The sequence below is a fragment of the Gorilla gorilla genome, chromosome 5 (genome assembly GCF_029281585.2).
Source record: "Gorilla gorilla gorilla isolate KB3781 chromosome 5, NHGRI_mGorGor1-v2.1_pri, whole genome shotgun sequence".
Lineage (NCBI taxonomy): Eukaryota > Metazoa > Chordata > Mammalia > Primates > Hominidae > Gorilla > Gorilla gorilla.
In genome coordinates, this window is record NC_073229.2 from 59,364,855 (window position 1) to 59,389,235 (window position 24,381).

Here is a 24,381-nt window from a genome sequence, read left to right on the forward strand (position 1 = left end):
GACCCCTCAGTGGAGTAAGCCCTGAGCAGTCAGAGGTGTTTGGACTCTGCCACTTCCTAGCTGTGGAACCTCAGGCCTCAGTTTCCTTGTCTGTAAAATAGGGACATCAATACCTGCTCCACCTAGCTCAATGTTGTGAAGCTTCAATTAAATGTTTGAAAAAGTGCTTTGAAAACTGCAAGGCAAATGTTAGCTGTTAAGCTTAGTGTCAGCCTGTGCCAGCCTCCCATATTCAGCCTAGACTAAAATGAGTTTTGTGAGTGGGTATCGCATGTCTGCTGTGTGCTGGTGGTTGGAGATGGGGGTTCACAGCTACAGTTGACAACATCTGTGCTTTCAAGGAGGCCCCAGTCTGGTTGGCATATTCAAGGAAAGTGGGGCTGGGGATCTGCCGGAGTTGGGACCCATTGTTTCCCACGTCTCTCTGAGGTGGGCAGTCCAGTGATCTCCAGGCCGCAGTGCCAGCAGGCAGTGTGAACACATCTGGTGCAGCAGCGTAGTCGATGTGACCCTCCTCGTTCACCGTGTTAACTCGCCCTTCAGATGGCGAGACTCCAGTTAGTGCTGCCACCACCTCTGGGAAGCCTTCCCAGACTTCCCCAGGTAGAAGAAAGCCTTCTCTGACCCCTGGCACTCACCCCCACTTCAGGCTGACTAGTTTCTTATCATTCGTGTTTTGTTTTGTTTTGTGTTTTGTTTTGTTTTGTTTTTTGAGATGGAGTCTTGCTCTGTTGCCCAGGCTGGAGTGCAGTGGTGCCACCTCGGCTCACTGTGAGCTCTGCCTCCCAGGTTCACGCCATCATTCTGCCTCAGCCTCCGGAGTAGCTGGGACTGCGGGCTCCCGCCACCACGCCTGGCTAATTTTTTGTATTTTTAGTAGAGACGGGGTTTCACCGTGTTAGCCAGGATTGTCTTGATCTCCTGACCTCATGATCCGCCTGCCTTGGCTTCCCAAAGTGCTAGGATTACAGGCATGAGCCACTGCACCCGGCCTATCATTCTTTATATTAGAGGCTATCATCACAGAACCTGAGCTGTGAGCCCTGCGGGGGCAGAGGCCACATTCTGTTTCTCTGTATCCCCAGCCCCTAGCCTGGTCCCTGGCACGCAGCAGGTACTTCATAGATGTGAGAAGAGTGGTGAGTGAGGACCCATGTATGAGAAGGAATGGTGGGAAGCTGAGGGAGGGGAGCCTTGGCCAGACCTAAGGTCTTACCTGGCTCTCATCTGGCCTGGTCTTGGCAGGAAGAAGGAAAGGGGTTGTGGGTAGGGGGTGTAGGGGGAGGAAGGGCCTGTCACAGGGAGGGGGAGGTCTCAGGAATGAGACTGCAAGGCCTTGCCATTTTTTTCCTGTAAATCATGTAATTTCATGCTCCAGGGGACCACAAAGTAAGAGAGTCAGTGGGAGTCAACTCCCCTGGCCACCCCCCACCCCACCCCAGGAGACTGAGCAGGGCTCTGCCCCCAACTGCCCCCAGAAGCCCCTCCCTGCTGTTCCCTCCTGTCCCCCGGGGATCTGGAGTGCGTCATCTCCCCACCCCAACCAGTGTCGCTTTTGGGTCGCCTGGGCTGGCCAGCCTCTCTGAGCCATCTTCTTCCCCTCCCCTTGTCCCCTGACCTCTGACCCCTGTACCCCCTCAACCCTACTCTACCTCCACCTTTGGAGGACAAAGAGCACTTGTCAGTAGACCTGGAGGAGTTTGTAAAAGCAAGGTAGTAGAGGCAGGGGCTCCTTCCTAATGACCACCTGACTCCCTGCCCTTCCTCACCCGCAACCCCCCACCCCACCCTTCCTCCTCTTTCCGCAGAGCCTTTTGACTTAGAAATGTCAGATTTCTGCTTTCTGAAGTGAATCTGGAAGAGGAGAAACATCCTGTCCCCCTCTGGAAGCCCAGGGCACTTCTCTGGGTGTGACATCCAGGGAAGGAGGTGGGGTGGGGGTGGCCTGTGAGGAGCACACCAATCTGAGCTCCAGGTTTGCTGCAGGACACCTTCCCGTCAATAGGCCAGTGCATATTTAGTTGCCATCCTAGGGTAAACTAGATTTAAAGCCTCAGGAGGCTCGGCTGTTTGCACTGATGATGAACGGATGCGAAGGTGGTTGTGTGTATATGCTTGGTACACAGTGGTCACTCTCTTTGCTTGTTGAGCGATGGGTGGTGCAGCCATATTCCACCTTAAAAGGTTTTGCCTTGAAGGTGCTTGTGGTGGGGTAGGAGAATAGGGGCCCATACAGAAAAAACAAGTGCGTGTGTGGACAGATGTGAGAGTGAGCCACAGGCGGGCGCATTTCGTCTAATAAGTGTGCAGGGCACGAGGCTATGTTGGGGAGAGGCTGGAGGAGGTGAAGTGGAGAATTGTGGAGAGATTAATGAGAGCTGAAGGGAGTGAATACTTCCCGAATGCCAACTGGATGCCAAACATTGGTCCTTTAATCCCCCTAGTAATTTGGAGATGGGTAGTTTCCCAGTTTTGCAGATAAGGAGACTGAAGTGCAGAGAACTGGAATAACTTGCCCAAGGTCGTAGCTGGCAGGCCGCACAGCTGGGATTCAGACCCAGGACTGCCTAAGGTTGGAGCCCTGTGTCAAGGGCTTAGACACACCTGCACTGGCTCCCAAGGGGGTCTTGAGCAACCTGGAAGCAGATAAATTTTGTGCTCCTGAAATGTGGATTCAGAACTTGCCTTCAAACCTCCCACTGAAGCATAGTGAGGACATAGAGGGCTTGACTGGCCTCATAGATAATTTCCTGGGCCCTCCTGACCCCTCACTCCTACCAGACGTCTCACTGCCCATCAGTTTACCTTCCGGGCCCCTCCTACTCCTTGACTGTCACACTGACCCACTGGAGTGATTCCTCCAGCAATCTCCATATGCCTCCCACTCCTATGACCCCTCTGGCTCAGCTCAGTCTAAGCCACTGTGGCCACCAAGCCCACAGCACGATGGTCCATGCATCTCTGCTGATAGTATACCTTTCAGAACTTAATCTAATTCCTCCAGCAGCATGCATGTACAATCCTTGAACTCAGAAAGTCACACGGTACTCAGACCTTGTGCCACTGACCCCAGGGCTCTTCCCTCATCCTCCCAACTGTGTGCTCTGGCTCCACAGTGAATGCTACTTTTTAGCCCCCAGACTGACCACCCAGTAAGGCAGTTGGCCTTGGAGCCAGGCTTCCTGGGCTCAAATCTTGGCTCTGATGCCGCCTAGCTGTATGATCCTGGGTAAGTTACTTAACCTCCTGGAGACTCCGTTTCCTCATCTGCAAAATGGGGCAATAATACCTACCTCACAGCCTTACAGAGGAAGATTAAATAAGCTCTTGCCTGTACAGTGCCTGACCCATAGTAGATGCTCAACAAATAGTACTGATTTACTAATGCCCTGAGTCAACCCCCTTTATTTTCCTCTAAGAGTCCCTTTTTAACCATGGGCTCTTCCGTTTGCTGTCCCCATTGAGTCCTAACAAAACTTCACTGGGTCCCAGGCTGAGTCTGTAGAGGCTCTGATCCCTGAACCCCAACAGCTCTTCTCAGTGACTCCTACTGCCCTTACCCCAAGCCCTTATGGACCCATGACCCTCTCACCCCCAAGACCTTCCACCTTACCCTGATCTCCTTCTCCTTACTGCCCCAAACACTCCCTAATCCCTGGATCCCACCCAGCCTCCCAGGCCATTGCTGACTCAGCCCCTGTCTTGCAGGCTCTCCAAGTGGCCCGGCAGTTCCTGCTGCAGCAGGCCTCAGGCCTGAGCTCCCCAGGGAACAATGACAGCAAACAGTCTGCCTCTGCTGTGCAGGTGAGGAAGAGAGCACCCCGCTGGCTCTGGGTTGGGCTGGAGTGTGGGCCTGGCACAGAGGGAGGGCAAGGACCCGTTGGAGAACTGCTCTTGCCAGTTCCAACACCAAAAAGTGGGCAACTTTTCAAAGGAAATACAGTCACTGCAGGGGTGGGGCAAAAAGGCTTCCACTTTCTCTCGTCTCCACCTGATCAGCCAGACCTTCCGCTAGCTTAGCCTCTTTGTCCCTGTCACTCAAAGTTTGTCTGCAGCTCTCCCTGTCTCTTTGTACCTCTCTCACTGTTTCTTCTCCCCTGCCTCTTCCCTTCAGGGTCTCTCTCGGTCACTTCTCATGTTTCTGCGTCCCTGTGGGTCACTCCCTTTGTCCCTCTGTGTTCCTGTGTCTGGGGCTCAGCCCCTCCCAGGCCATCTCTGTTGCTGCAGTCACGTCACCAAGTCCCCCCTTCCCTTATCCTCCCCCCTTATCCCTCATCCACCAGCTCTCTCGCAGTCTCTCCATGCTTCCTGTCTCTTGATGTCTCTCTGTCTCTTTTGTTTTCCTTTGCACAATCTGCCCTTTTTTCCCCTTCTCCCTTCCCCCCAGCTTGCCAGCCCATCTGGCTGGCTGGGGGAGGGGAGATCTGTGGGGGGTGGGTGGGGGGTGGGGGAGCCAGGCCTTCTGTTTACCTTTTGTGCCACAAAGAACTTGGGAGAATTGCAGTCTGAGTCCGGGTTGGGTCACTACTCGGGCAGCCGCTCCCCTCCCCCTCTGCCCAGCAGCCCGGGATCCATGCTCCCCCCCACCCCTCCCCCAGCAGAGGGAGGCTCAGAATTGGGGAAGGGATTAAGCTGGGCTTTGAAAGGAAGTTTATCTAAGGGAAGAAGGGTGAGTATGGTTGGTTCTGAGCTGGAGGTGCTCTGGAGTCTGGGGCTGGGTGCTGAGGGAAGTGAAGAGGAGGGTGGGGTGGGTGCGGGGTGCTCAGAGAAGGACCCAGGACCAGGCTTTGTCCTGGGTGGAGATTCCAGTGCTCTGACAAAGTCTGAGTTTTATGTAAAACAAGTTTATGTTTGGAAAAAGTTCAAGGTGCCCAACAGATGTGCAGCCTTAACAGTAACCCTCTTTTAAAATTCTTGACCCTAAGGAGACAACCCTCAAAGGGGAGGAGCTGGGCAAAGATCAGGGCGTGGCCTGGGGTGGAGGAGGGGAAGACACAATCTGGAAAGTCAATAAAGAGAGGAAGAGAAAGATCTCATCAGAATGAGATCTAAAAGGTTCTCATACCCATGCTGGTCAGGATTGGGTCTCTTTAAATTAATGATCCCCACATACAATCCCAGGGTTTGAAGTGGTCCTTGGGCTTCCACTCTGAATCCTGCCTGCCCTGGACCCAGCTTAGAACAGGAAGGAGTAGGCTGGACAACAGCAAACGTTCCCCCAAACCAGAAAGGGGCTGCTGACCCAGGGGTAGGAGGGTAGGAGCTTGATGGTAGTGGGAGGGACTGGGGTAAGACATCCAGAAGGACTGCTCAGCTGGGGATTAAGGGTCACAGATCTGAAATAATTGAGAGCTGAAGGGAAACTATGGAATCTTCCTTAGGAAACTCCCTCCCTCCAAAATAAGAGAGGTCTAGAGGTTTCAGAGTCAGAAAGACAGATAAAATGATGTTTTTCTCAGGCCTTCTCTCTCCTTGTCTCGTTACTTCCAAAAATTCATTGATTCATTCATTCATTCATTCAACAAATACTGAGTACATCCCAAACTAACAACTGACATATACAGAGTGCTTACCATGAAGTGTAGACACTAAGCGCTTTACAGCTATCTCATTTATCCTCGCAGTCCTATGGGAGAGGTGCTATTCTAGCCCCATCTTGCAGATGAGGAAACTGAGGCCCAGAGAGGTTAAGAAAGTTGTCCAAAGTTATACAACAAATAAAAGACAGAGTGAGGATTTGAACCCAATAGCTCCAGAACTCACACTTTTTTTTTTTTTTTTTTTGAGATGGAGTCTCTTGTTGCCCAGGCTGGAGTGCAATGCCGCGATTTCAGCTCACCACAACCTCCGCCTCCCGGGTTCAAGCAATTTTCCTGCCTCAGTCTCCCAAGTAGCTGGGATTACAGGCATGCACCACCAAGCCCAGCTAATTTTGTATTTTTAGTAGGGTTGTATTTTTAGTAGGTTTTAGTAGCGTTGTGTTTTTAGGGTTTCTCCATGTTGGTCAGGCTGGTCTCAAACCCCCAACCTCAGGTGATCTGCGCGCCTCTGCCTCCCAAAGTGCTGGGATTACAGGCGTGAGCCATCATGCCCGGCCAGTAGAACTCACACTTTTAATCTCTGCATTGTGACGATCCCTTGTGCTTGGCACAATATTGGTAATAATGCCAATATTTCCCTGGTGTAGAAGCCTAGGCCAGATGGTTCTCAGGGTCTCAGGGAGATGGGGGTTCTTGGGGCCAGGGAGCCATGCTTCCCCAGGAGCCTGGATTCCCTACCTATATTGATCCCTCTATTTCTTCTCCAACCCTGAATACCTTCCTTGCCTTCTGCCCCTATTCCTAAGTTTATTATCTCCAAGGAGGTCAGATCCTTGTCCTGAAGTAGGGCCCAGGGCCTTGAAATGTTCTTCTGTGAGCTCAAGATTGGTGAGGGGATAGGGGAGAGCAAGGACTGGGCTCCCCACCCGAGCAGAAGAGTGCATCTTGAGCCTGAGTGCAGTGGATAATGAAGGGAGATCAAGGGCAGCTCCTTTCCCAGGGCTCCCCACAGAACACTGCTCTGCTCCCCAGCAGGATTTTCTGCCCACGCACCTCCCAGCCACGTTCACCATCCCTCTCCTCCAGAGCCAGCTTCAGAAGAGTTTCCAAAACTATTGTCAGGTCTCCAGCTCCAGCCTAGTGAGGGGCCCTCCTTCCAGGCCTGGACCCCACCAGGGAGAGGCCTATCATAGAAGGCGGCACAGGTGGCCGAGAGTTGAGGACATGATGGGGGCAAAGGTGGCTGGGGCCTTGGCTTCGTCCATCCCCATCTGGCATTTTCAGAAGTTCTTCTTTATATCTCACTGCTATCTTTCCTTGCTGCAGCTGCAGCCCAGAATTGGTTTGAGGACTTCTGGTCATTTGCAGGAGAGTTTAAGCCAAACCAAACTCTGGCCTGATCTCCTCACATTGCCCCCCGCTCACAGGGACCCCATACTCAAGAGACAATTTGGGTTCTTGACCCTGGCAGCAAATTGCATTCGTTCCCACTCTCAGCCCTCAAATAAGCTTCCTGTGTGTCAGGCACTGTCCCTGTTCCTTCCAGTCAGACCATCCAGCCGAGCACACTGTATTCATGGGTGGGTGCAGGGTCCCTGAGGGAGGGGCTGGAGGCAGCTGCCGGCGTTTGGCCCAGGGCTTACACTGCCAGGGCTTAAGTTAGCACTTAGCTGCCCAGTTACTCTCCAGATGGTGACTCATGGGCCCTGCTGAGCCTGCTAGCTGCAGAGCACCCATCCTGAGGCATCTGAGCCTGGCGAGGGGCCAGCCGGGACACCAGAGGAGCTCCAGCTCAGTTCTCAGACCCCCAAGGGGCACGGGGAGAGGTGGATGAGGTCAACCAACTCAGGAGATCAGCATGCGGCAGCCACTTCCCAGACCCTTTGTGACCCCAGTGGGCCACCTCGAGACGAGTGCACACCATGTAATCCATCCAGATCTCTGTAGCAGCCTCCACAGGCAGCAGCTCAGCCAAGTGGCAGGAAAAGCAAGTGCCAAGGAGGCCTTCCAAGGTCATCTCTTCCATTCCCCTGCTTCCAAGTAAGAAGGGCCGGAGGAAGGAAAGGCCACATCCTTTTTTCACATGCTCCTGTCAGTGACTCACAGTCCTGGTGCCTGGAAAGATCTTCTGAGTGTCTGGTCTCAGTCTTTCCTGTTGCGGGCCATGTTCATCTCTAGTTCAGCTCTCACAGCAGTGAGAATGAGTGGCCTAGTGCCTTGGTCCTCAGTGACCTTTGTCAGGCAGCACCCTAAGGCACACCAGGGGAGGAGACAGAGAAGGAGGGGAAAGGGAAAATCCAGAATGTTTTAAAAAGTGATTTTCTTCACGTTTACATAGAATTTAATGGCGTACAAGTCACTTTCACCCCTGCTCCCACTGTCCCTTCCGGGTCAGGGTCAGGGCAGGTTATTTAACCTCTCTGGGCCTCAGTTTTCCCATCTCATCTGTGAGATGTTAATGATGATGGCACCATCCTCACAGGGTTGCCGTGAAGATTCCATGAGATATACATGTAAAGGGCTTAGCCAAGTGCCGTGCCGGGCACATAATAAGCAGTCAGCAACATCTGCTAATGATGCAGGGAGGGCAGGTGCCCCAAATCCCAGTTAGCCGACAGGGAAAGTGAGGCTTGGTGATTTCAAGACTAGTAAATATCAGGGACAAAAACCAAGGTCACCTGACCCAGAAATCTAGGGCTCTGAGCTCACCTGCACCAAGATGCCTCTCTTTGTTGGGCACCCCCTTGGGAGGAGGAAAGAAAGGACAGTGGTACTTGTTCCATGTCTTTGGATGGCAAAACCCACCTTCTTTGAGCAGCCTCCCCAGCTGCCTCTGGAACACCCAACAACAGACGTAGGGGCTGGCTCTGGAGTTGGGTCTATGCCGTTGTCTGCCTCCAACCCCAGGCCCCCACATCCACCCCTGCAGCCTGGCTTTCAGAGAGTCCTTCTAGGATACAACCGTAGAGTAGGAAGTTAGCCTTTGGGATCTCAGCCTCATCAGCCCCCTCAGCCTCCGGACGTCCCACCTCCACATTCTCTCCCTAACCCTTCCCAAGACCTGCCCTGGGGTGGGGCAGGCAGCACAGGATGTGAAAACCCTGGGAGCTATGGAGTGTGCAGACCTGGGCTTACATCCCAACCCTGCCACTTAAGGCCACCAGACTTTCCTGGTCTCCTCATTGGTAAAAATGAGATTAAAAAACAACAACAACAACAAAGAACAAAAAACACTCCTAAGGGCATATCCCCCACTGGCTTAGAGGTCCCTCGGAGCCTTCATTCACATGGTATGCCCGTGACTAAAGAGCTAGGTGTTACCCCTCCCAGGCCCATGTGGATAGAGATGGGCTGGGATAGGGGAGTAAAGCCCAGGGGCAGGGACAGCCGCCAGTGATGGGGTGAGCGAGAGGTGTTGGGAGCCATGGGATTCCCCAATGTCCTTGGATTCACTGTACCTCCCTGGTTGCTTCTCTGCCTGGGGATTTCCTAATCCATGGTTTAAGGGGTGGTTCAAGGCTGAGTCCTGCCTCTGCCAGGCATTGAAAAGAGATCCAACTCCTCTTCCCCTACCCCACAGGTGAGGCTGAGGCTTGGGAGAGGGTCCCCTGAGGACCTAGCCTGTCACAGCCTAGGACAAGTCCCTACACAGCACTCCTCTCTGACTGGGCTAGCCCTGTAACCTTCCCTTCCTGCTTCCGGGCTGGCAGAGGGGCCTCTGAGGTGCCAGGGAAGGCATTTCAGCTCAGGGGGGGCTAACACTTAGTGTACCTACCGTGTGCCAGGCACTCTGCCACAGCTTGGGAGTGAGAGAGGAAATTAGAGAAGAGTCCTGTATGCATGGGGTCACAGAGTGGAGGGGGCGGCAGACAGCCCCATCAGAGCACCTGTCCTGCTAATACAGGAACAAGACAAAATAGCAACTGAGACCTGCCTGTCCATGACTGCACAAGCCTGGGGGGTTCAGGGGAGGTGGGGCTGGGAAGAGAATGATGTCATTGCTTTTCTCTGAATCTTTTCCCTGTAGCTGGATTCTTTGGGCCTTCTATAGAGGCCTGACCCAGGGCAGGGGGTAGAAAGCTCTTCTACTTTGAGAATCCTGAATGTTCCAGCCTAGAAGGAATCATCTCTTACAGCCCAGTCTCTTATGTTTTATGTTTGAGGAAACCGAAACATAAGAGAGGGCAAGTGACTTGCTAGAGTCACACAGCCAGCTCAGTGCAGAGTTAGGTGCAGAAGCCTGCCCTGCTAACTCCCTGCCTGCCATTCTTCCCACCCCACCCTAGACAAAGCTACACACATGCACACACATTAGGACCAGGATGGCACCAAGAGCGCTCCGTGGGCTTCACCTCTGGCCACTGTGTGTGCTGTCCAGGCAGGTGTGCCGGGGTGTGTGAGAGGAGACAAGTTCAGGTCCTCGTGCAAGGTGGGCCACGTTTTGAATCCTTCCCATGCTGTAGACTGCCCTCCCAGCCAGACCCACCTTGCAGGAAGTGGTCTCAAAATAGACTGCGTGAGACTATGGGTGGCCTGGTATGCTGCCCCTCCCCATTACTGGGGGGAACCAGCCAAAGCATGGGTTCTACTGACCAGTGTCACTAGAGCCTAATCTTCCTGCTCTAAAGACAGCCCGTCCTATGATAATAGCCAACCCTTATGTGCACTTGCTGTGTGCCAGGCCTTGTTTTAAGTATTCACTGATTAGTCCTTATGGTGACCTTAATAGGTAGGTACTATCACTGTTTTCGTTTTAGAGATAAAGAAAACAGACAACAGGAAGGTAAGTCACTGTCCAAAGAGAGAGACAGCCAGCAGGCAGCAGAGCCAGAATTGGAACCCAGGCAGCCTCCCTGGGAGCCACTCTGCCACGCTGAGAGTGGGGCCCTGGGTGGTGCCTCCTCCTGGGTTGGGGTCCAGGGGACAGGGCTAACGGGCCGAATCCTGCAGGTGCCTGTGTCGGTGGCCATGATGTCGCCGCAGATGCTTACCCCGCAACAGATGCAGCAGATCCTGTCGCCCCCGCAGCTGCAGGCCTTGCTCCAGCAGCAGCAAGCCCTCATGCTCCAGCAGGTGAGTCTGGCCCCAGGGCAGCTGGTCCCTCCTCCTCTGCCTGGCCTGGCTCCTCCCACCCTGTTTACACCTCACCAAGGGCCCAAGCTGTCCCAGAAACCAGAGAGACTGCTCAGGCCAGACTGATCTGCATTCCTCTAGGGTAGTGGGGAGAGGTCAAAGGTCAGGCATCTCTTATGGCGGCCCTGCCCCCATGATACTCCCCGGTCCTCCCTCCCTGCATGCTGGCCCCACTTCTATCTCCTGAACAGGGAAGGGCAAAGTACTGGAACATCCTGGCACCTTGTCCCCTGTGACCTGTTCAGGAGATCCACCAAAAGCAGGGAGGGTTCAGAGCTGTGGGAATGAACCTCCTCCATCCCTTGCTCCCTCCCTCCCCACCCAGACCCTGCTCAGGGCCCCTCCAGGCTGACTGGGGAAAGCCAGACCATGTTTTAGGGAAACTCCCTTCTGCCCCCAGGAGCCCAGATAGGACAGGGCTGGGGTTGTGGGGATAGCAGTACCCTGCCAGTGGTAACCCTCCTCCACCCCCCCAGCTGCAGGAGTACTACAAGAAGCAGCAGGAGCAGCTCCACCTGCAGCTTCTCACCCAGCAGCAGGCTGGGAAGCCGCAGCCCAAAGAGGTAAGGGGCTGTACCAGGGCCCACCACCGCCCTCACCCCCTGCCCAGAGGCTGGGTGTCCAGAGCTGGTCAGGAGGGAATTGCCTTGCAGGAATAGTAGAAAAATCTAGAAAAGGCTGAGGAAGGGGAGGGACCAAGGATCAGTGTGGGGGAAATGGGGATGGTGGTTCTTACGTGTCTCCATCTCCCCTCATCCTCATTCATTCTTTCTCTCCTTGCCTCGTGTTGTTGTCTCTGTGCATGTGGGTGTAGACAGGTGTGTACGTGTCACCCCCGTGTGTGGCGTCTGCTGGGCCACGCTCATGTGCCATGTGGTCGCACCATCTTCTTGCCCCCTTGTCTCTTTGTGACCCAGCACCTCAGCCCTCCCCTCCTTGTCCTGCGAATCTCTGAGTCCCTCAGCAAACCACCTCCCCTTACCTCAGCCTGCCCCCAGCTTCTTCCCCTTCTTGTTATGACTTGCCCAGCCACCCCTCAGTCTCCTCTCAGAGCTCCCCAGCCTACATCCCCTACCCCATCGGAGCTTCTATACCAGGCCCTGGAGGCCCTTCTCCCCTGGGTCCCATACCTGTGCATCTCTCCTGCTGCCCAACCGCAGCCCCAAGCTCTAAGTTTCCTCTTCCCAGAAGGCTGCCCTGACACCCAGGAATTCTCCAGCACCCCAAGTCTCCCCCTCAGCAGTCTTGTAATTGCTGTGTTATCAGCAGGTAAATCTCTAGGCTAAGTTTATCCTGTGTCTCTCTATTGAATAGCCAGCCCCCACCCTACCCCATGCTTCCCACCCCCAGCAGGCAGGCAGAGACATCTCTGCCTCTCAACCCACCCAGGACATGCTTGGCTCCTGGGGCTCAAAAGAGACTTGCTGACAGCCTGACTTGTCAGTGCCTGTGTGAAGAACTGAATGGGTGGGGGTAGGTAGAGTGGGTGAGCCAGCGAGTACAGGGCGCCTGGGCAGTGGTGATGTGACTGTTCTCCACGCCTGGGTCCCAGTGAGTCCCGTCAGACTCCTTGATTCTCTGTATCTGAAAAGCAAGAGAGGAAAAGAGCTGGGGGAGAGAAAACTCCCTCCCCAGAGCAGAAGGGGGGCACCCCGGGCATGTGGGAAGGGTGCCCTCCAGGCAGGAGTGGCCCCCAGAATCTGACAGGCTCATCGATCATTGTGATGAGGCACCCCCAGGCGTGCACAGCTGCGGTGCAGGGAGCTGAAGCAGCGGAAGGAGGGAGGCGGGAGGAGGGAGGGCGTCGTGCTGCGTGTCTGGGTCTGGCTGTGTGTGTTTGCGCGCGTGCGTGCGTGCGTGCATGCGTGTGTTTACTGCGAGGAGGCATGCAGCCTTATGGAAGCTGGGCCGGGAGCAGAGACACTGCAGCTGCAGACGCCACAACGGCAGCTCCAGGGGCTGACAGGCCCTGGGAGGGGGTGGCCGCAGGGTGGGGGCCAGATGGCATGCCTGAAGCTGATGGCACCCCTCTCTGCCCGCCCCCTCGGGCCCCTCACCAGGCACTGGGGAACAAGCAGCTGGCCTTCCAGCAGCAGCTCCTGCAAATGCAACAGTTGCAGCAGCAGCACCTGCTCAACCTGCAGAGGCAGGGGCTGGTCAGCCTGCAGCCCAACCAAGCCTCGGGGCCCCTCCAGACCCTTCCGCAAGGTGAGCACCCACCACTCCTCCCCTCCCAGCCCCAACCCCACAGCCCTGCCTGTACGCAAGAGCTGGCAGCCCCTGTTCTTGGGGCCAGGTAGAAAGCCGAGTGTTCGTGGGGCCCTGCCAGCCTCCCCTGTCTCTCCCACAGCAGCTGTTTGCCCAACAGACCTGCCCCAGCTGTGGAAGGGCGAGGGTGCCCCTGGGCAGCCTGCCGAGGACAGCGTCAAGCAGGAGGGGCTGGACCTCACCGGCACGGCCGCCACCGCTACCTCGTTTGCCGCTCCCCCCAAGGTCTCACCCCCCCTCTCCCACCATACCCTGCCCAACGGACAGCCTACTGTGCTCACATCTCGGAGAGACAGGTACAGGGGTCCAGGCTGGGAGGGGCATCAAAGGCCTGCCTGGGGGTAGACCTGGCCCCCCACCCCCGAGGGCTGGCCCTGTGATGGGGACTGTGAGGGAGGGGGTGGAGCCCAGGGACCGGAGGTTCACTCCCTCTCCCGGGGTGTACAGATGGTGCTTGGCCGCTGGGAAACCTGTATTGGGGCAGAAATGTCACCAGCAGGGGAGCTGGTGCTCAGCTGACTACAGGGCCGCTGGGGTCTTCAGGGTCCCTGATCGGCCACCTCCCTGCTGTCCTCCCAGCTCTTCCCACGAGGAGAGCCCCGGCTCCCACCCCCTGTACGGACACGGAGAGTGCAAGTGGCCAGGCTGTGAGACCCTGTGTGAAGACCTGGGCCAGTTTATCAAGTAGGTGTCACCCCCAGCCCCTCCCCCAGCAGCCTTTCCCCACAGGGCCCCTCCCCCAACGCTGCCCACTAGCTTGACCCTTCTGGGAGCCCTCTCACTAGCTGTACTACTGTCCTCACTCCAGAGGGTTCTAGTTCTTTCTCTGCCCCCCACGGACTCCCTGATCACCCACTCCCTACCCTATCTATATTTCTGGGCCTGCATTCCCCCGACTCCATCCCCAGCACAGGGTGCGGGTAGGAGAAGGAGAGGACAAACATAAGCATTTCTCCTCCCCCCACCCTCCCCAGCTCCCCTCCAGCCTCAGCCCCGGGGAGTGATGGCGAGTGACAGGCTGAGGGCCGCAGACAGGCAGGGCGGGAGGTGGACAGGCGGCTGGCAGCAGGCGGCCAGCTGCCACAGCCGTGCCAGGCTCTGTCACTGACTGATTAACTCCGCTGTCTCCCAGACCCTTGCAGCATCAGGGTCAAACAAATTGTTTTCACGCTTCGTCAGAGGTTTACTTAATTAGTTCATTTGCAATTAGATCTCTCTGTAGCTGGGATTTTAGCAAAGACATCAAAGGAGGCTGACGAGAAGGGAGAAGCCTTCCTCCATTGCCCCGTTTTTCCACCTCTTTCTCTTCTTTGTATCTCTTGGTCTGTCTGCTTTTCAGGCCATGGGTGGGATTAGAGGATAGGATGGGAGGATGGTGGCAGCAGGGAAACTGGAGCCAACTTTCTCTCCTCCTCTCTTCCCCTTGAAGACACCTCAACACAGAGCACGCCCTGGATGACCGGAGTACAGCCCAGTGCCGGGTACAGATGCAGGTGGTGCAGCAGCTGGAGATCCAGGTGTGGCCCAGAAGATGCTGGGGAGGGACATGGTGGGCTCCAGCACCTGCCCACCCACAGCACTGACTTGCTAGGTGGGCTCTGTTGGGAGGGTCTCATGGAAGGGTCCTATGGTCAAAGCCACCATCTTATGCTTTCTAGGTCCTAATGACCATGGTTGTGAGGTGAGGACAGCTGGATTCTGAGGGGTAAACCAAGGTTGGGGGCGTCTCTGCTGGGAGGTCCAGAAGAGACTCACGCTACATAGAAACATCAAAAATAATTATTAGCAGCTAACATATGGAGCACTTACTTTGTGCTGTGCTAAATACTTTATATAGCTCAAGGAATCCTCTCAACAACATTATGTGGTGGGTACCATTATTCTCCCCATTTTCCAGATGGAGAAAACAGGCACACAGAGCTAAAGTAACTTGCCTGTGAGTGGCAGAGCTGGGATTAGAACCCAGGCAGCCTGGCTTTCCCAACGGAGTATCCCAGCTACTTGAGAGGGGACACTCGGCAGCACACGGTTCCCAGGAAGCAACTCAGGGCAGCTCCTCTGTGCTTACCCATCTCCCTCCAGCACCTAGCAGAGCGTCCTGCCGTGAGAGGGTGGTCATGAGAGACCCATTGAGTTTATGAATGGGGTGTCTGAGCCATTCATCCGTTCCTGCATCTGCATTCAGTATGCAAGGCCCTCACACACAAGTGCCACTGCACAAGGCACAGTGGCCGCCCCCCGTGGGTGGGTAGGAAGAAGCCTCCCAACATGTAGAGGCAGGGATAAGCTCCAGCCAGGACGCACTGGGAGGGCTTAAATGGTCACTGTCCGGGGGAGAAAGGGAGAGGCTTCATGGAGCTGGCAGCCCTTGAGGGGTAGAGCATTGCTGAGGCCTCCCTGGAGCGGGTCACAGAGGGAGCGTGGATGCTGAGGCAAGGAGGCGAATGGGGGTGGGAATCGGCGGCCTTCTGAAGAGCCTGGCGGTGGAGGGGTGGGACAACACTGCCTCCAGGGTTCAGCCTCCCGCTCACCTCCTGCTTTGCCACCCTCCACAGCTCGCCAAGGAGAGCGAGCGGCTGCAGGCCATGATGGCCCACCTGCACATGCGGCCCTCGGAACCCAAGCCCTTCAGCCAGCCAGTGAGTGCTGCTCCCCTCCCCGCCCCTCCCAGAGCCTTCCACAGACCCTGGAGCCTCGGGACCCCCACCCTCGGGCACTGGTCTCAGTACCCTCCCCGTTGCTCACAGCTGAACCCGGTCCCCGGCTCCTCCTCATTCTCCAAGGTGACCGTCTCTGCAGCAGACTCGTTCCCAGATGGTCTCGTGCACCCCCCAACCTCGGCTGCAGCCCCTGTCACCCCTCTACGGCCCCCTGGCCTGGGCTCTGCCTCCCTGCATGGTGGGGGCCCAGCCCGTCGGAGAAGCAGCGACAAGTTCTGCTCCCCCATCTCCTCAGGTGAGGGTGGGCTGGGGGCTGCAGGGCGACAGCAGAGTGAGGCTGTTTTTCCCATCTGAGCCCCATATCTGGCTACCTCATCCTCTGCCTGTCTCCCCAGAGCTGGCCCAGAATCATGAGTTCTACAAGAACGCCGACGTCCGGCCCCCCTTCACCTACGCCTCCCTCATCCGCCAGGTGAGCAGGGCAGGTAGGAGGAGGGTGGGGAATGGCACACAGGCTGCTCCCCCAGCCCCCGCCACACCCCTGCCTCCAGGAGGGTCCTGGGGCCAAGCAGTGGAGCTGTCCCGCTCCCTCTCACATGGCGGTCTTCCCTCTCTGCTGTGTGGGGCTCTCCTGCAGGCTGAGCCCTGTCAGCCTGCTGCGTAGGGTTATGTGTCTCTGGGGGTGCACACACTGTTCTTCCTACTGACACCCACCGTGGCATTCATGTGCTCATTTCCACGTACACAGCCCCCCATGATAGACTCAGGGTCACTCTTCGTCTGTCTCCTTCGTCTTTTCTCCCTCGAGCCCATGATCTTCATGTAACCAATGTTCACATAGTATTCACACTCAAGCATGAACTTACATCGACACATATGTCCTCCCTGATACCCACACAGGCATGTACACCCTCACACACATTCTTTCTGTCACACACACACTGTGCTTAGGGTGCCTTTTGCCAAAATCAGGATAAATTCCAAACAGCCTCCACCCCGTGGACATCTCTCCCAAGAAAGACAGGACTGACTGCTTTCACCCTCGGTCCAGGGCCAGGTACTAAAGGCATTTTCTCTCCAGAAGCAGCTCCAATCCTTCTTGTACAAATACATAGCCCTTGGAGGCTCCTGCCCTCTTTATCCTTGGCCAAGCTATAACCAGCCTGTCCCTCTGAGGGGACCCACCAGCCACCACCCATCTTGTTATCCACACATTTCTGAGCAGGTCTTCTCACAAAGTGAACTCGGGGCTAGGCAGAAGGGAGAGATACTGGGGGAGGGAACCCAGGGCTGTGACCCTTCGAGGCCCAGGCTGACGGTCCCTTTGCTTGTTCCTTCCCCACAGGCCATCCTGGAAACCCCTGACAGGCAGCTGACCCTGAATGAGATCTATAACTGGTTCACCAGGATGTTCGCCTATTTCCGCAGAAACACTGCCACCTGGAAGGTGAAGCAGGCCCCTTCCACCTTCTGGGCCCCAGTCACCCTTGGACCTGCCATATCCCATGGAGACCAAGGCTGCCTAACAATTAGTTCCCTAAACCATTAGTCCTGCAGAAACAGCCACCCAAGGACCCAGCCAGGGCTGTGTGCCCACGCCCACCTCAGCAGGAGCTGTGGATTGTTCCATAACCTTTTAATGATCCCTTCTAGCATGGTGCTGCCTCCTTTCTGGGAAGCAATCCTTCTCTAGAGTACACCCCCAAGGGCCCCAAAGACGCCAGCCCCATGAGGTAGGGCCTCTAGGAATTGCTAATGCCCAAGCTTGATACAGAAGCCTGGGCCGAATTTCACAGAGACCCTAAGGGTCTGGATACCTTGGCTTAAGGTACATGTTCTGAAGCCTGAGGTGGGGCTAGGAAAGTGCAGGTGTAGACACACGGATGGACCAAGAGCCGTGGACCACACATTGGGGCACTGACGGCACTCACAGCCCTCCCCAGCTCTGCCATCCCTGGCAGGAAGATAATTGTCTCCATCCAATTAGTCATTTCAACACCTTCAGCCATAAGTTTTCCTGGGAGAGCAGAAGCAGGCAAGAGGGGGACTCTAGAAAAATGGGACACAGATGCTGGGGCACTAGGCCATTTATTTTTCCATAGCCAAAAGGGGTGTGTGTGTGTGTGTAGGGGTGTGTGTGTGTGTGTGTGTGTGTGTGTGTCTCTCTCAAGGTGGGAAGGTGATATCTAAATTGGGAGAGTGGGCGGGGCGGGGGGGGGAGTGGGGCGGGGGGAAGAAGGAGAGAGTGTTGGCCCCTGCAGGGAAGGTTAGACGTGGGGAAGGACTCCCTCTCAGAACCTTAATTGGATCCCTGGCTCTTGAGTCCCCCTGCTGGCCACTGAAGAAACTGCAGTTAAACGGGCTACCTCCCCCAATCCCACTAGGTTTCAACAAGTGTTACTTAACCCCTCCTCCCGACCAGCGCCCAGGACTTGGTGGGGTCTGCACAGTGCCTGCCTACCCTTTGCCCTGGGATTATGCTAAGTGCAGCAGAAGGGACTGCATCATGACTTTCATATGCCCATACCCAATTCCCAAAGCTTGGGAGAGAAGCTGGGAGGCTGTTGGGACAGCTGCTCTAATTGGCTATGAGTGATGTCATTTTCTGCCAACCACATTCCTGCCCTCTTTCTGAGCCAGCAGGGCTTGCTTGGGACCACCTGGTCCAGTCTCCAACCTCCAAGTCAGTTCAGATACCAGGTTTTTATAAATGATAGAGTCCTACAAACGTAAGGGATGATTATAATTATTACCTAATGTTTAATAATGCATATTAATCTTTTGCCTTTAGGGGTAGCAATATAGAGCCTCCTTTCCATAAGACAGCCTCCTCTTTGGGGGCAAAGTACTGCTAAGCCACCTACCTTCCTTCCTTCCTTCTGTCTTACCTGTTATGCCCTGCTGCAATTTTCTAATTCTCTCTTCTCTTGAGGTCAGGTTAGGTGACCTGGTTTAGGTGACTTCCTTAAACTACTCAGTGACCATCCTGAAGCCACCCCCCTGATATTCTAACCCTGCCGCCCTTGCCCAGCCCAGCCTTTGACATCTCTGTGGTGTGTTCCTCCTAGTTCTTCACCCCCATCTCCCCTCACCTAGTCTAGGGTCCAGTAAGAAGCATCTGGGCTGGGGAAAGTGAACAACTAAGTGGGTGACTTTCCCAGTTAGCAGTGCTCTGCTGCTGCCTCTGTGCCTGAGGCCACTGCCTGAGCCTTCCTCATGGCACAGCAGAATCCATCCAGCTTGAGGTCCACTTTGACCTTCTGGTTTTTTTCAGCCAAATGCATTCATGTTACTTGGGAAATATGCCATCTATACCCAACTCTGCTTCCCTTCCAACTCTACTTTCCACTCATTTCTCAGCCCCTCAGGTCATCTCTGCTCCTCTCCCGAATTATTTGTGCTTTCTTCTTTCCCTTCTTCACCTTTGCTGACTCCAACCCTGAGATACTTTCCACCTCAGACCAGGACAGAAGGGTTGGGAGCGGGCATGGTGTGGGCCCAGCCAGCTGCCGTTCATCCAGGGACAGAGCTGCCATCTGCCAAGCTGATGGTCCTTGCTGGCCCTCCCCGTGTCCATCCCCTCCCAAGGCCCGTGTTATGGGCCCGTCCTTTTGTTTACGAAGCCCTTGCCAGACCCCTTAAATTGCCGTTAATGTTTCAGCGTAACGAATTAGTCTCTCATCACGAATCAGGCTTCGAAATGAGGGAAAAAAGCCCCGGTGAGGCCATCCTCGGAAATTGGGGTCATTCTCATTTGCAAAGCGGAGGATCGGAGCCCCGTAATGCGGGCAAATTTATTCCGAGGCAGGAGCCCCGGCGTGATTAGGCCCTTTGTAATTATCGCTCCAAGAGATTCCACTCCAGCCGCCCGCCTCCCTCGTGGATTAGCAAGCGAGTCGGAAAAATACACAGGATTTAATTAGAGGCAAATTAAAATTGGTAATGAAATCGGGCCAGTTGCAAGTGGCAAGAGTTGGAAGGGAGAGAGGAAGAGGGATCTCCAGGGGCACGGGCTGCCTGCCCTACCCGCTTTCTTCCCCGTTTAGAAATGTAAAGAGGAGACAAGGATGGGGACGAGGCGGGGGAGGCTAAGGGAGGACAGGTAACAGGGACAGGAATGCAGGCAGGGATGGTGATAACTGGGAGCTGGCCGTGGGGGCAGCACAGCTGAGAGAGGAGGGTGCAGGGACAGGACTGAGGGACACGATGAGGTGGGGCAGACTAGGGCCCTAGTCCGGGCTCCCATGGTGGTGAGGGGGGGAATTGGGCCAAGCACCCAGCCCTCGCCCAAGCGTCCTACAAACCAGATGACCTCAATTCTTGAAGTTATCCTGCCAGGAGGAGGTGGGACAGATAAGGTGACTTATCTTCTTTCTCTCCTCTTTCTGCCTCTGGGTTGTCAACCCACACTCTCCTCTCTCCCCGTTTATTTCAACAAGTATGTATGAGGCCTTTACTGTATACCTTGTGCTCTCAAAATATAAGCTGCCTGTTCTGAGCCACAGCCAAAGCATGGCTCCCAGGCTCCTGTGGGTCAGTGGAGGTGGCAGTGAGGGTTTATGAGCTCTTTCCCAAACTTTTAAAAGCTTAATGGAAATTCTGCATGCAGCTGAGATGAAGCATCCTGGGCTCGCAGAGATGCCAGGGCCCAAATGTGATCTGCTGCTGATCCAAAGCCCTGAGTAACAATTACATGTGTCTTTGATTAACGAAGATGATGAAACAGATTATTACTAACTGGATAGCATTTAGTTAGTAGACGGAACTTTCCAAGATGTGGCAGGGAGAGAGGAGGCAGCTAATAAAATGGGTCATCCATGGTGAAGAAGCTGGGAGCCCCTGGCTCTATGGAAAGGGTAGGGGCCCGCCTTCCCTTTGGCTGGGTCTCCTCCCAGCCCACCCCCCTCCCCTGCTCATCCCTGAGCTGGGGAAGGTGGGCCACTGCTGCGTGGGATGTGGGATGGGATGAGGACTATCATGTTTGTGCTTGGCCAAGCAAGCCGCCTCTGAGCTCCTCTTCACTGCACCCACAGAACGCCGTGCGCCACAACCTCAGCCTGCACAAGTGCTTCGTCCGCGTGGAGAACGTCAAGGGTGCCGTGTGGACTGTGGACGAGCGGGAGTATCAGAAGCGGAGACCGCCAAAGATGACAGGGTATGTGGGTCCAGAGCTGGATGGGGTGTACCTGCCCAGGGGGCAGGAGCCAACTCACCCCCACCCCCTACCTCTCCAGGGTACACATGTGCACCAGATCCTTCCTGGCTGGGGGAAGGGGTGTGGGGAGAAAGGAGCAGAGGAGACTAGTGCTTGGGGACAGGGGGCTGGAATCCGGAAGTGATGGATAATCAGAAGGCAGACATTTATGTCCTCACTCTGACTGAGGGAAGGGGCCAAGAAGGAGGCCTGGTAGCAAAGAGAGACAGGGGCCCCAAGTAGCCCTGGCCAGAGCTGGCACACAGGCAGATGCCAGCCAACGGGCCATGGGTGAGGGGCTGCCACTCCCAGGGCACCCGCTCTCTCAGCTTATCAGGATGACTAGACCTCTGAGGTCCCGGGACCCCACCTATTCATCTTACGGCAGAGGAGAGCCAGTGAGGGCCAGGGGCGGGCAGGAGGCCCCAGAGCAGATTTGTGGCAGAGCTGGTTCCAGGACCAGGTCTCTGCCCTCCTGGTCTTTTGTGCTCAGCTTCACCACCTGGCATTTTATTTATTTACTTATTTATTTATTATTTTTAAAATTTTATTATTTTATTTATTTATTTATTTTTTGAGAAGGAGTTTTGTTCTTGTTGCCCAGGCTAGAGTGCAATGGCACAATCTCAGCTGACTGGAACCTCCACTTCCCGGGTTCAAGCAATTCTCCTGCCCCAGCCTTTCGGGTAGCTAGAATTACAGGTGCCCACCACCACGCCCAGCTAATTTTTTTTTGTATTTAGTAGAAATGTGGTTTCACCACATTGGTCAGGCTGGTCTCGAATTCCCAACTTCAGGTGATCCACCTGCCTTGACCTCCCAAAGTGCTAGGATTATAGGCGTGCACCAGCGCACCCGGCCTATTATTTTTTTGAGACAGAGTCTTGCTCTGTTGCCCAGGCTGGAGTGCAGTGGCACGATTTTGGCTCACTGCAACCTCCACCTCGTGGGTTCAAGCGATTCTCCTGCCTCAGCCTCCCGAGAACCTGAAATTACAGGCGCCCACCACCACACCCAGCTAATTATTTTACTTTTGGTAGAGACGGGGTTTCACCCTGTTGACCAGGCTGATCTCGAACTCCTGACCTCAGGTGATCTGCCCGCATCGGCCTCCCAAAATGCTGGGATTACAGGCGTGAGCTACTGCATCTGGCCTCCACCTGGCAGTTTAAACAGAAACTGAGGAGCCTGGGACAGGGTCAGGACCTCCCTTTGGCTTCCACGTAGCAGCAGTGGCCTTCTCCCCACCTCAAACACCCCCACCCCAGCCACCTGCTTGCTGTGCCCCTTGGGCCAGAGCCCCTGGGTAAGGAGAGGAGAGCAAGTTAGATGGATGTCTCTGAGGTGTGGGGTGTCTGCTCCCCTCAAAGATGCCTGCTTTCCAGGCAGGAGCCTTTGCACCCCAGGCAGTGTGGGAGCCTGGAGAATGGAGGGAAGCCATCCCCTGGTGAATGTCTAGGGGCCAGTCTCCAGGCCTGGCTGCGCTTGCACCTCTGCTTCTCACCAGTTTGGTGACCTTTGGCTGTTTCCTTAAGCTCTGTGAGAGCTCTGTGATGGTGTCAACACGAAGAGGGACAGCCCCCAGCCACTGCTTTTCCTGTCCCAACTCCCGAACACCTTCCCATGCAGAGAAGCGTTCTGTATGGAGCATGTGGGACAGGCTGAGCGTATGTCTGACATGTCCCAGAATCTAGGATGGCAAGACAGTGTGGGCAGACCAGGTGTGTAACTACTGAGACTATAGATTGGACCTTGCCAAACATTGGAAAATCTAGACCGGGGAGAAAACGGGTGGGGGGGCAGCATCATGTGAAGGCAGACACTGGGGGGATGCCAGTTCCCACTTCCCAGCTCCGAGACCTGGACAGGTCCCTGAACCAAGCCCGTCGCACCCACCTGTGAAGGGGCTGCTCCTGCAGGGCCAGTTGAGCGTGAAGACCGAATCAGACCAAGTACACACACAGCTCCAAGACAGCGGCTGATCCGCCCTGGCCTCCCGGAATAGGGAATGGGACCCATTCCCAGCACAGGCCGTTTACTTAGTGAGAGTAAAGAGATGTGAATGAAGAGCTAAGTGAATGAGTGAGCCAAAGATGGCCTTCTCTGTCCTCCAGGAGCCCCACCCTGGTGAAGAACATGATCTCCGGCCTCAGCTATGGAGCACTTAATGCCAGCTACCAGGTGACCGGCCCAGAGCCCACCCACTCACCTCTACCTCCCGCCCCCTTGCTTTCTCATACAAGAGACCCCCATCCTCCCCTGCAGAGGACTCACCAGAGGAGGGAAGGAGGGTGAAGACCCAAACTCTCCAAGACCCCACCTCTCTGCCCCACCCCAACTCGGGGCCAGCCTCCACCTCTGCTTTCAAGGCTGGGTTCAGACAAGGCAGGCAGCTGGGAGGATGGCATACCTATAGCATCCCCTTTCCTGGTTTGTCAGTCTGGGGGTTCTCTGTTCCCTGGGAGAGGGGATAAGCCAGACCCAGGTTCCAGGAAAGCTGGGAGGTAGGAGGTCGGGGGGTCAGAGTTCCAGCCATGGGGGAGGGGTGCTACATTCAAAGGCTGAGATGGGGCTTGGGGGTTGCCCAGACAGATCCGCCCGTGGGGCCAGTAGGCAGACACACAGGCAGCTCTCTAGTGGGCGGGGAAGGCACAGCACTTGACTGAGTGTGCCCCATCCTGTGGAGCCATTGACGAGGCCCAACCCTGTGCCCCTCCAGGCCGCCCTGGCCGAGAGCAGCTTCCCCCTCCTCAACAGCCCTGGCATGCTGAACCCTGGCTCCGCCAGCAGCCTGCTGCCCCTCAGCCACGATGACGTGGGTGCCCCCGTGGAGCCGCTGCCCAGCAACGGCAGCAGCAGCCCTCCTCGCCTCTCCCCGCCCCAGTACAGGTGAGCACACAGCACGGACCCCCACCCACCCCAGCACCCCTCAACCACCAGGGAGAAGGCGTCATCCCCCACCCTGGGTGGGGTTCCCCATCCCACCCCCACCACGCCTCTCCCCAGGACAAGTGGCTTCTCTCTTCCTTCCCTCAGCCCTCTCAGCCCTCCCTTGTCCCACCTGCCTGTTCTTATCCCCTCTCCCCACCTCCCCACCTTCTGTTCCCCATTTTCCCCCTTTCTTATTTTTCCTCCTCCTCTCTTCTCTTTTTTTTTTTTTTCTTAAGACGGAGTCTCGCTCTGTCACCCAGGCTGGAGTGTAATGGCAAGATCTTGGCTCACTGCAACCTCTGCCTCCTGGGTTCAAGTGATTCTCCTGCCTCAGCCTCCCAAGTAGCTGGAATTATAGGTGCCTGCCACCACGCCCAGCTAATTATTTTGTATTTAGTAGAGAATGGGGTTTCACCATGCTGGCCAGGCTGGTCTCGAACTCCTGATTTCAGGTGATCCACTGGCCTCGCCCTCCCAAAATGCTGGGATTACATGTGTGAGCCACCTCGTCTGGCCTCTCTCCTATCTTTCTTCTCCTTCCTCCGTTCGCTCATCTCCCCTCTGCTCCCCTCTTCTCTCCTCCCCAACCCAGAGCAGTCTCTGCCCCAGTACCAGCTTTTCTTTGAAGAGAGCCCTAGGGGAGGTCAGCCCTCAG

At 55.6% G+C, this 24,381-nt stretch overlaps 1 protein-coding gene across 9 annotated transcripts in view; it reads left to right on the forward strand.

Moving 5' to 3' along the window:
* Positions 1–24,381, forward strand: part of FOXP4 (forkhead box P4) — a 53,815-nt gene that overhangs the window by 27,460 nt on the left and 1,974 nt on the right. The window contains exons 3-16 of one of the 9 annotated variants that reach the window (XM_063707596.1): positions 3,709–3,804; positions 10,491–10,613; positions 11,150–11,236; positions 12,734–12,881; positions 13,003–13,237; positions 13,485–13,625; positions 14,371–14,458; positions 15,497–15,580; positions 15,689–15,896; positions 15,997–16,073; positions 16,947–17,048; positions 20,635–20,756; positions 22,910–22,976; positions 23,515–23,684. In XM_063707596.1, the coding sequence (XP_063563666.1) occupies positions 3,709–3,804; positions 10,491–10,613; positions 11,150–11,236; positions 12,734–12,881; positions 13,003–13,237; positions 13,485–13,625; positions 14,371–14,458; positions 15,497–15,580; positions 15,689–15,896; positions 15,997–16,073; positions 16,947–17,048; positions 20,635–20,756; positions 22,910–22,976; positions 23,515–23,684 (1,748 nt within the window). The remainder of the gene's footprint in view (positions 1–3,708; positions 3,805–10,490; positions 10,614–11,149; positions 11,237–12,733; positions 12,882–13,002; positions 13,238–13,484; positions 13,626–14,370; positions 14,459–15,496; positions 15,581–15,688; positions 15,897–15,996; positions 16,074–16,946; positions 17,049–20,634; positions 20,757–22,909; positions 22,977–23,514; positions 23,685–24,381) is intronic. The other 8 variants (XM_063707599.1, XM_055389597.2, XM_055389599.2 and 5 more) reach the window with 8 other exon arrangements.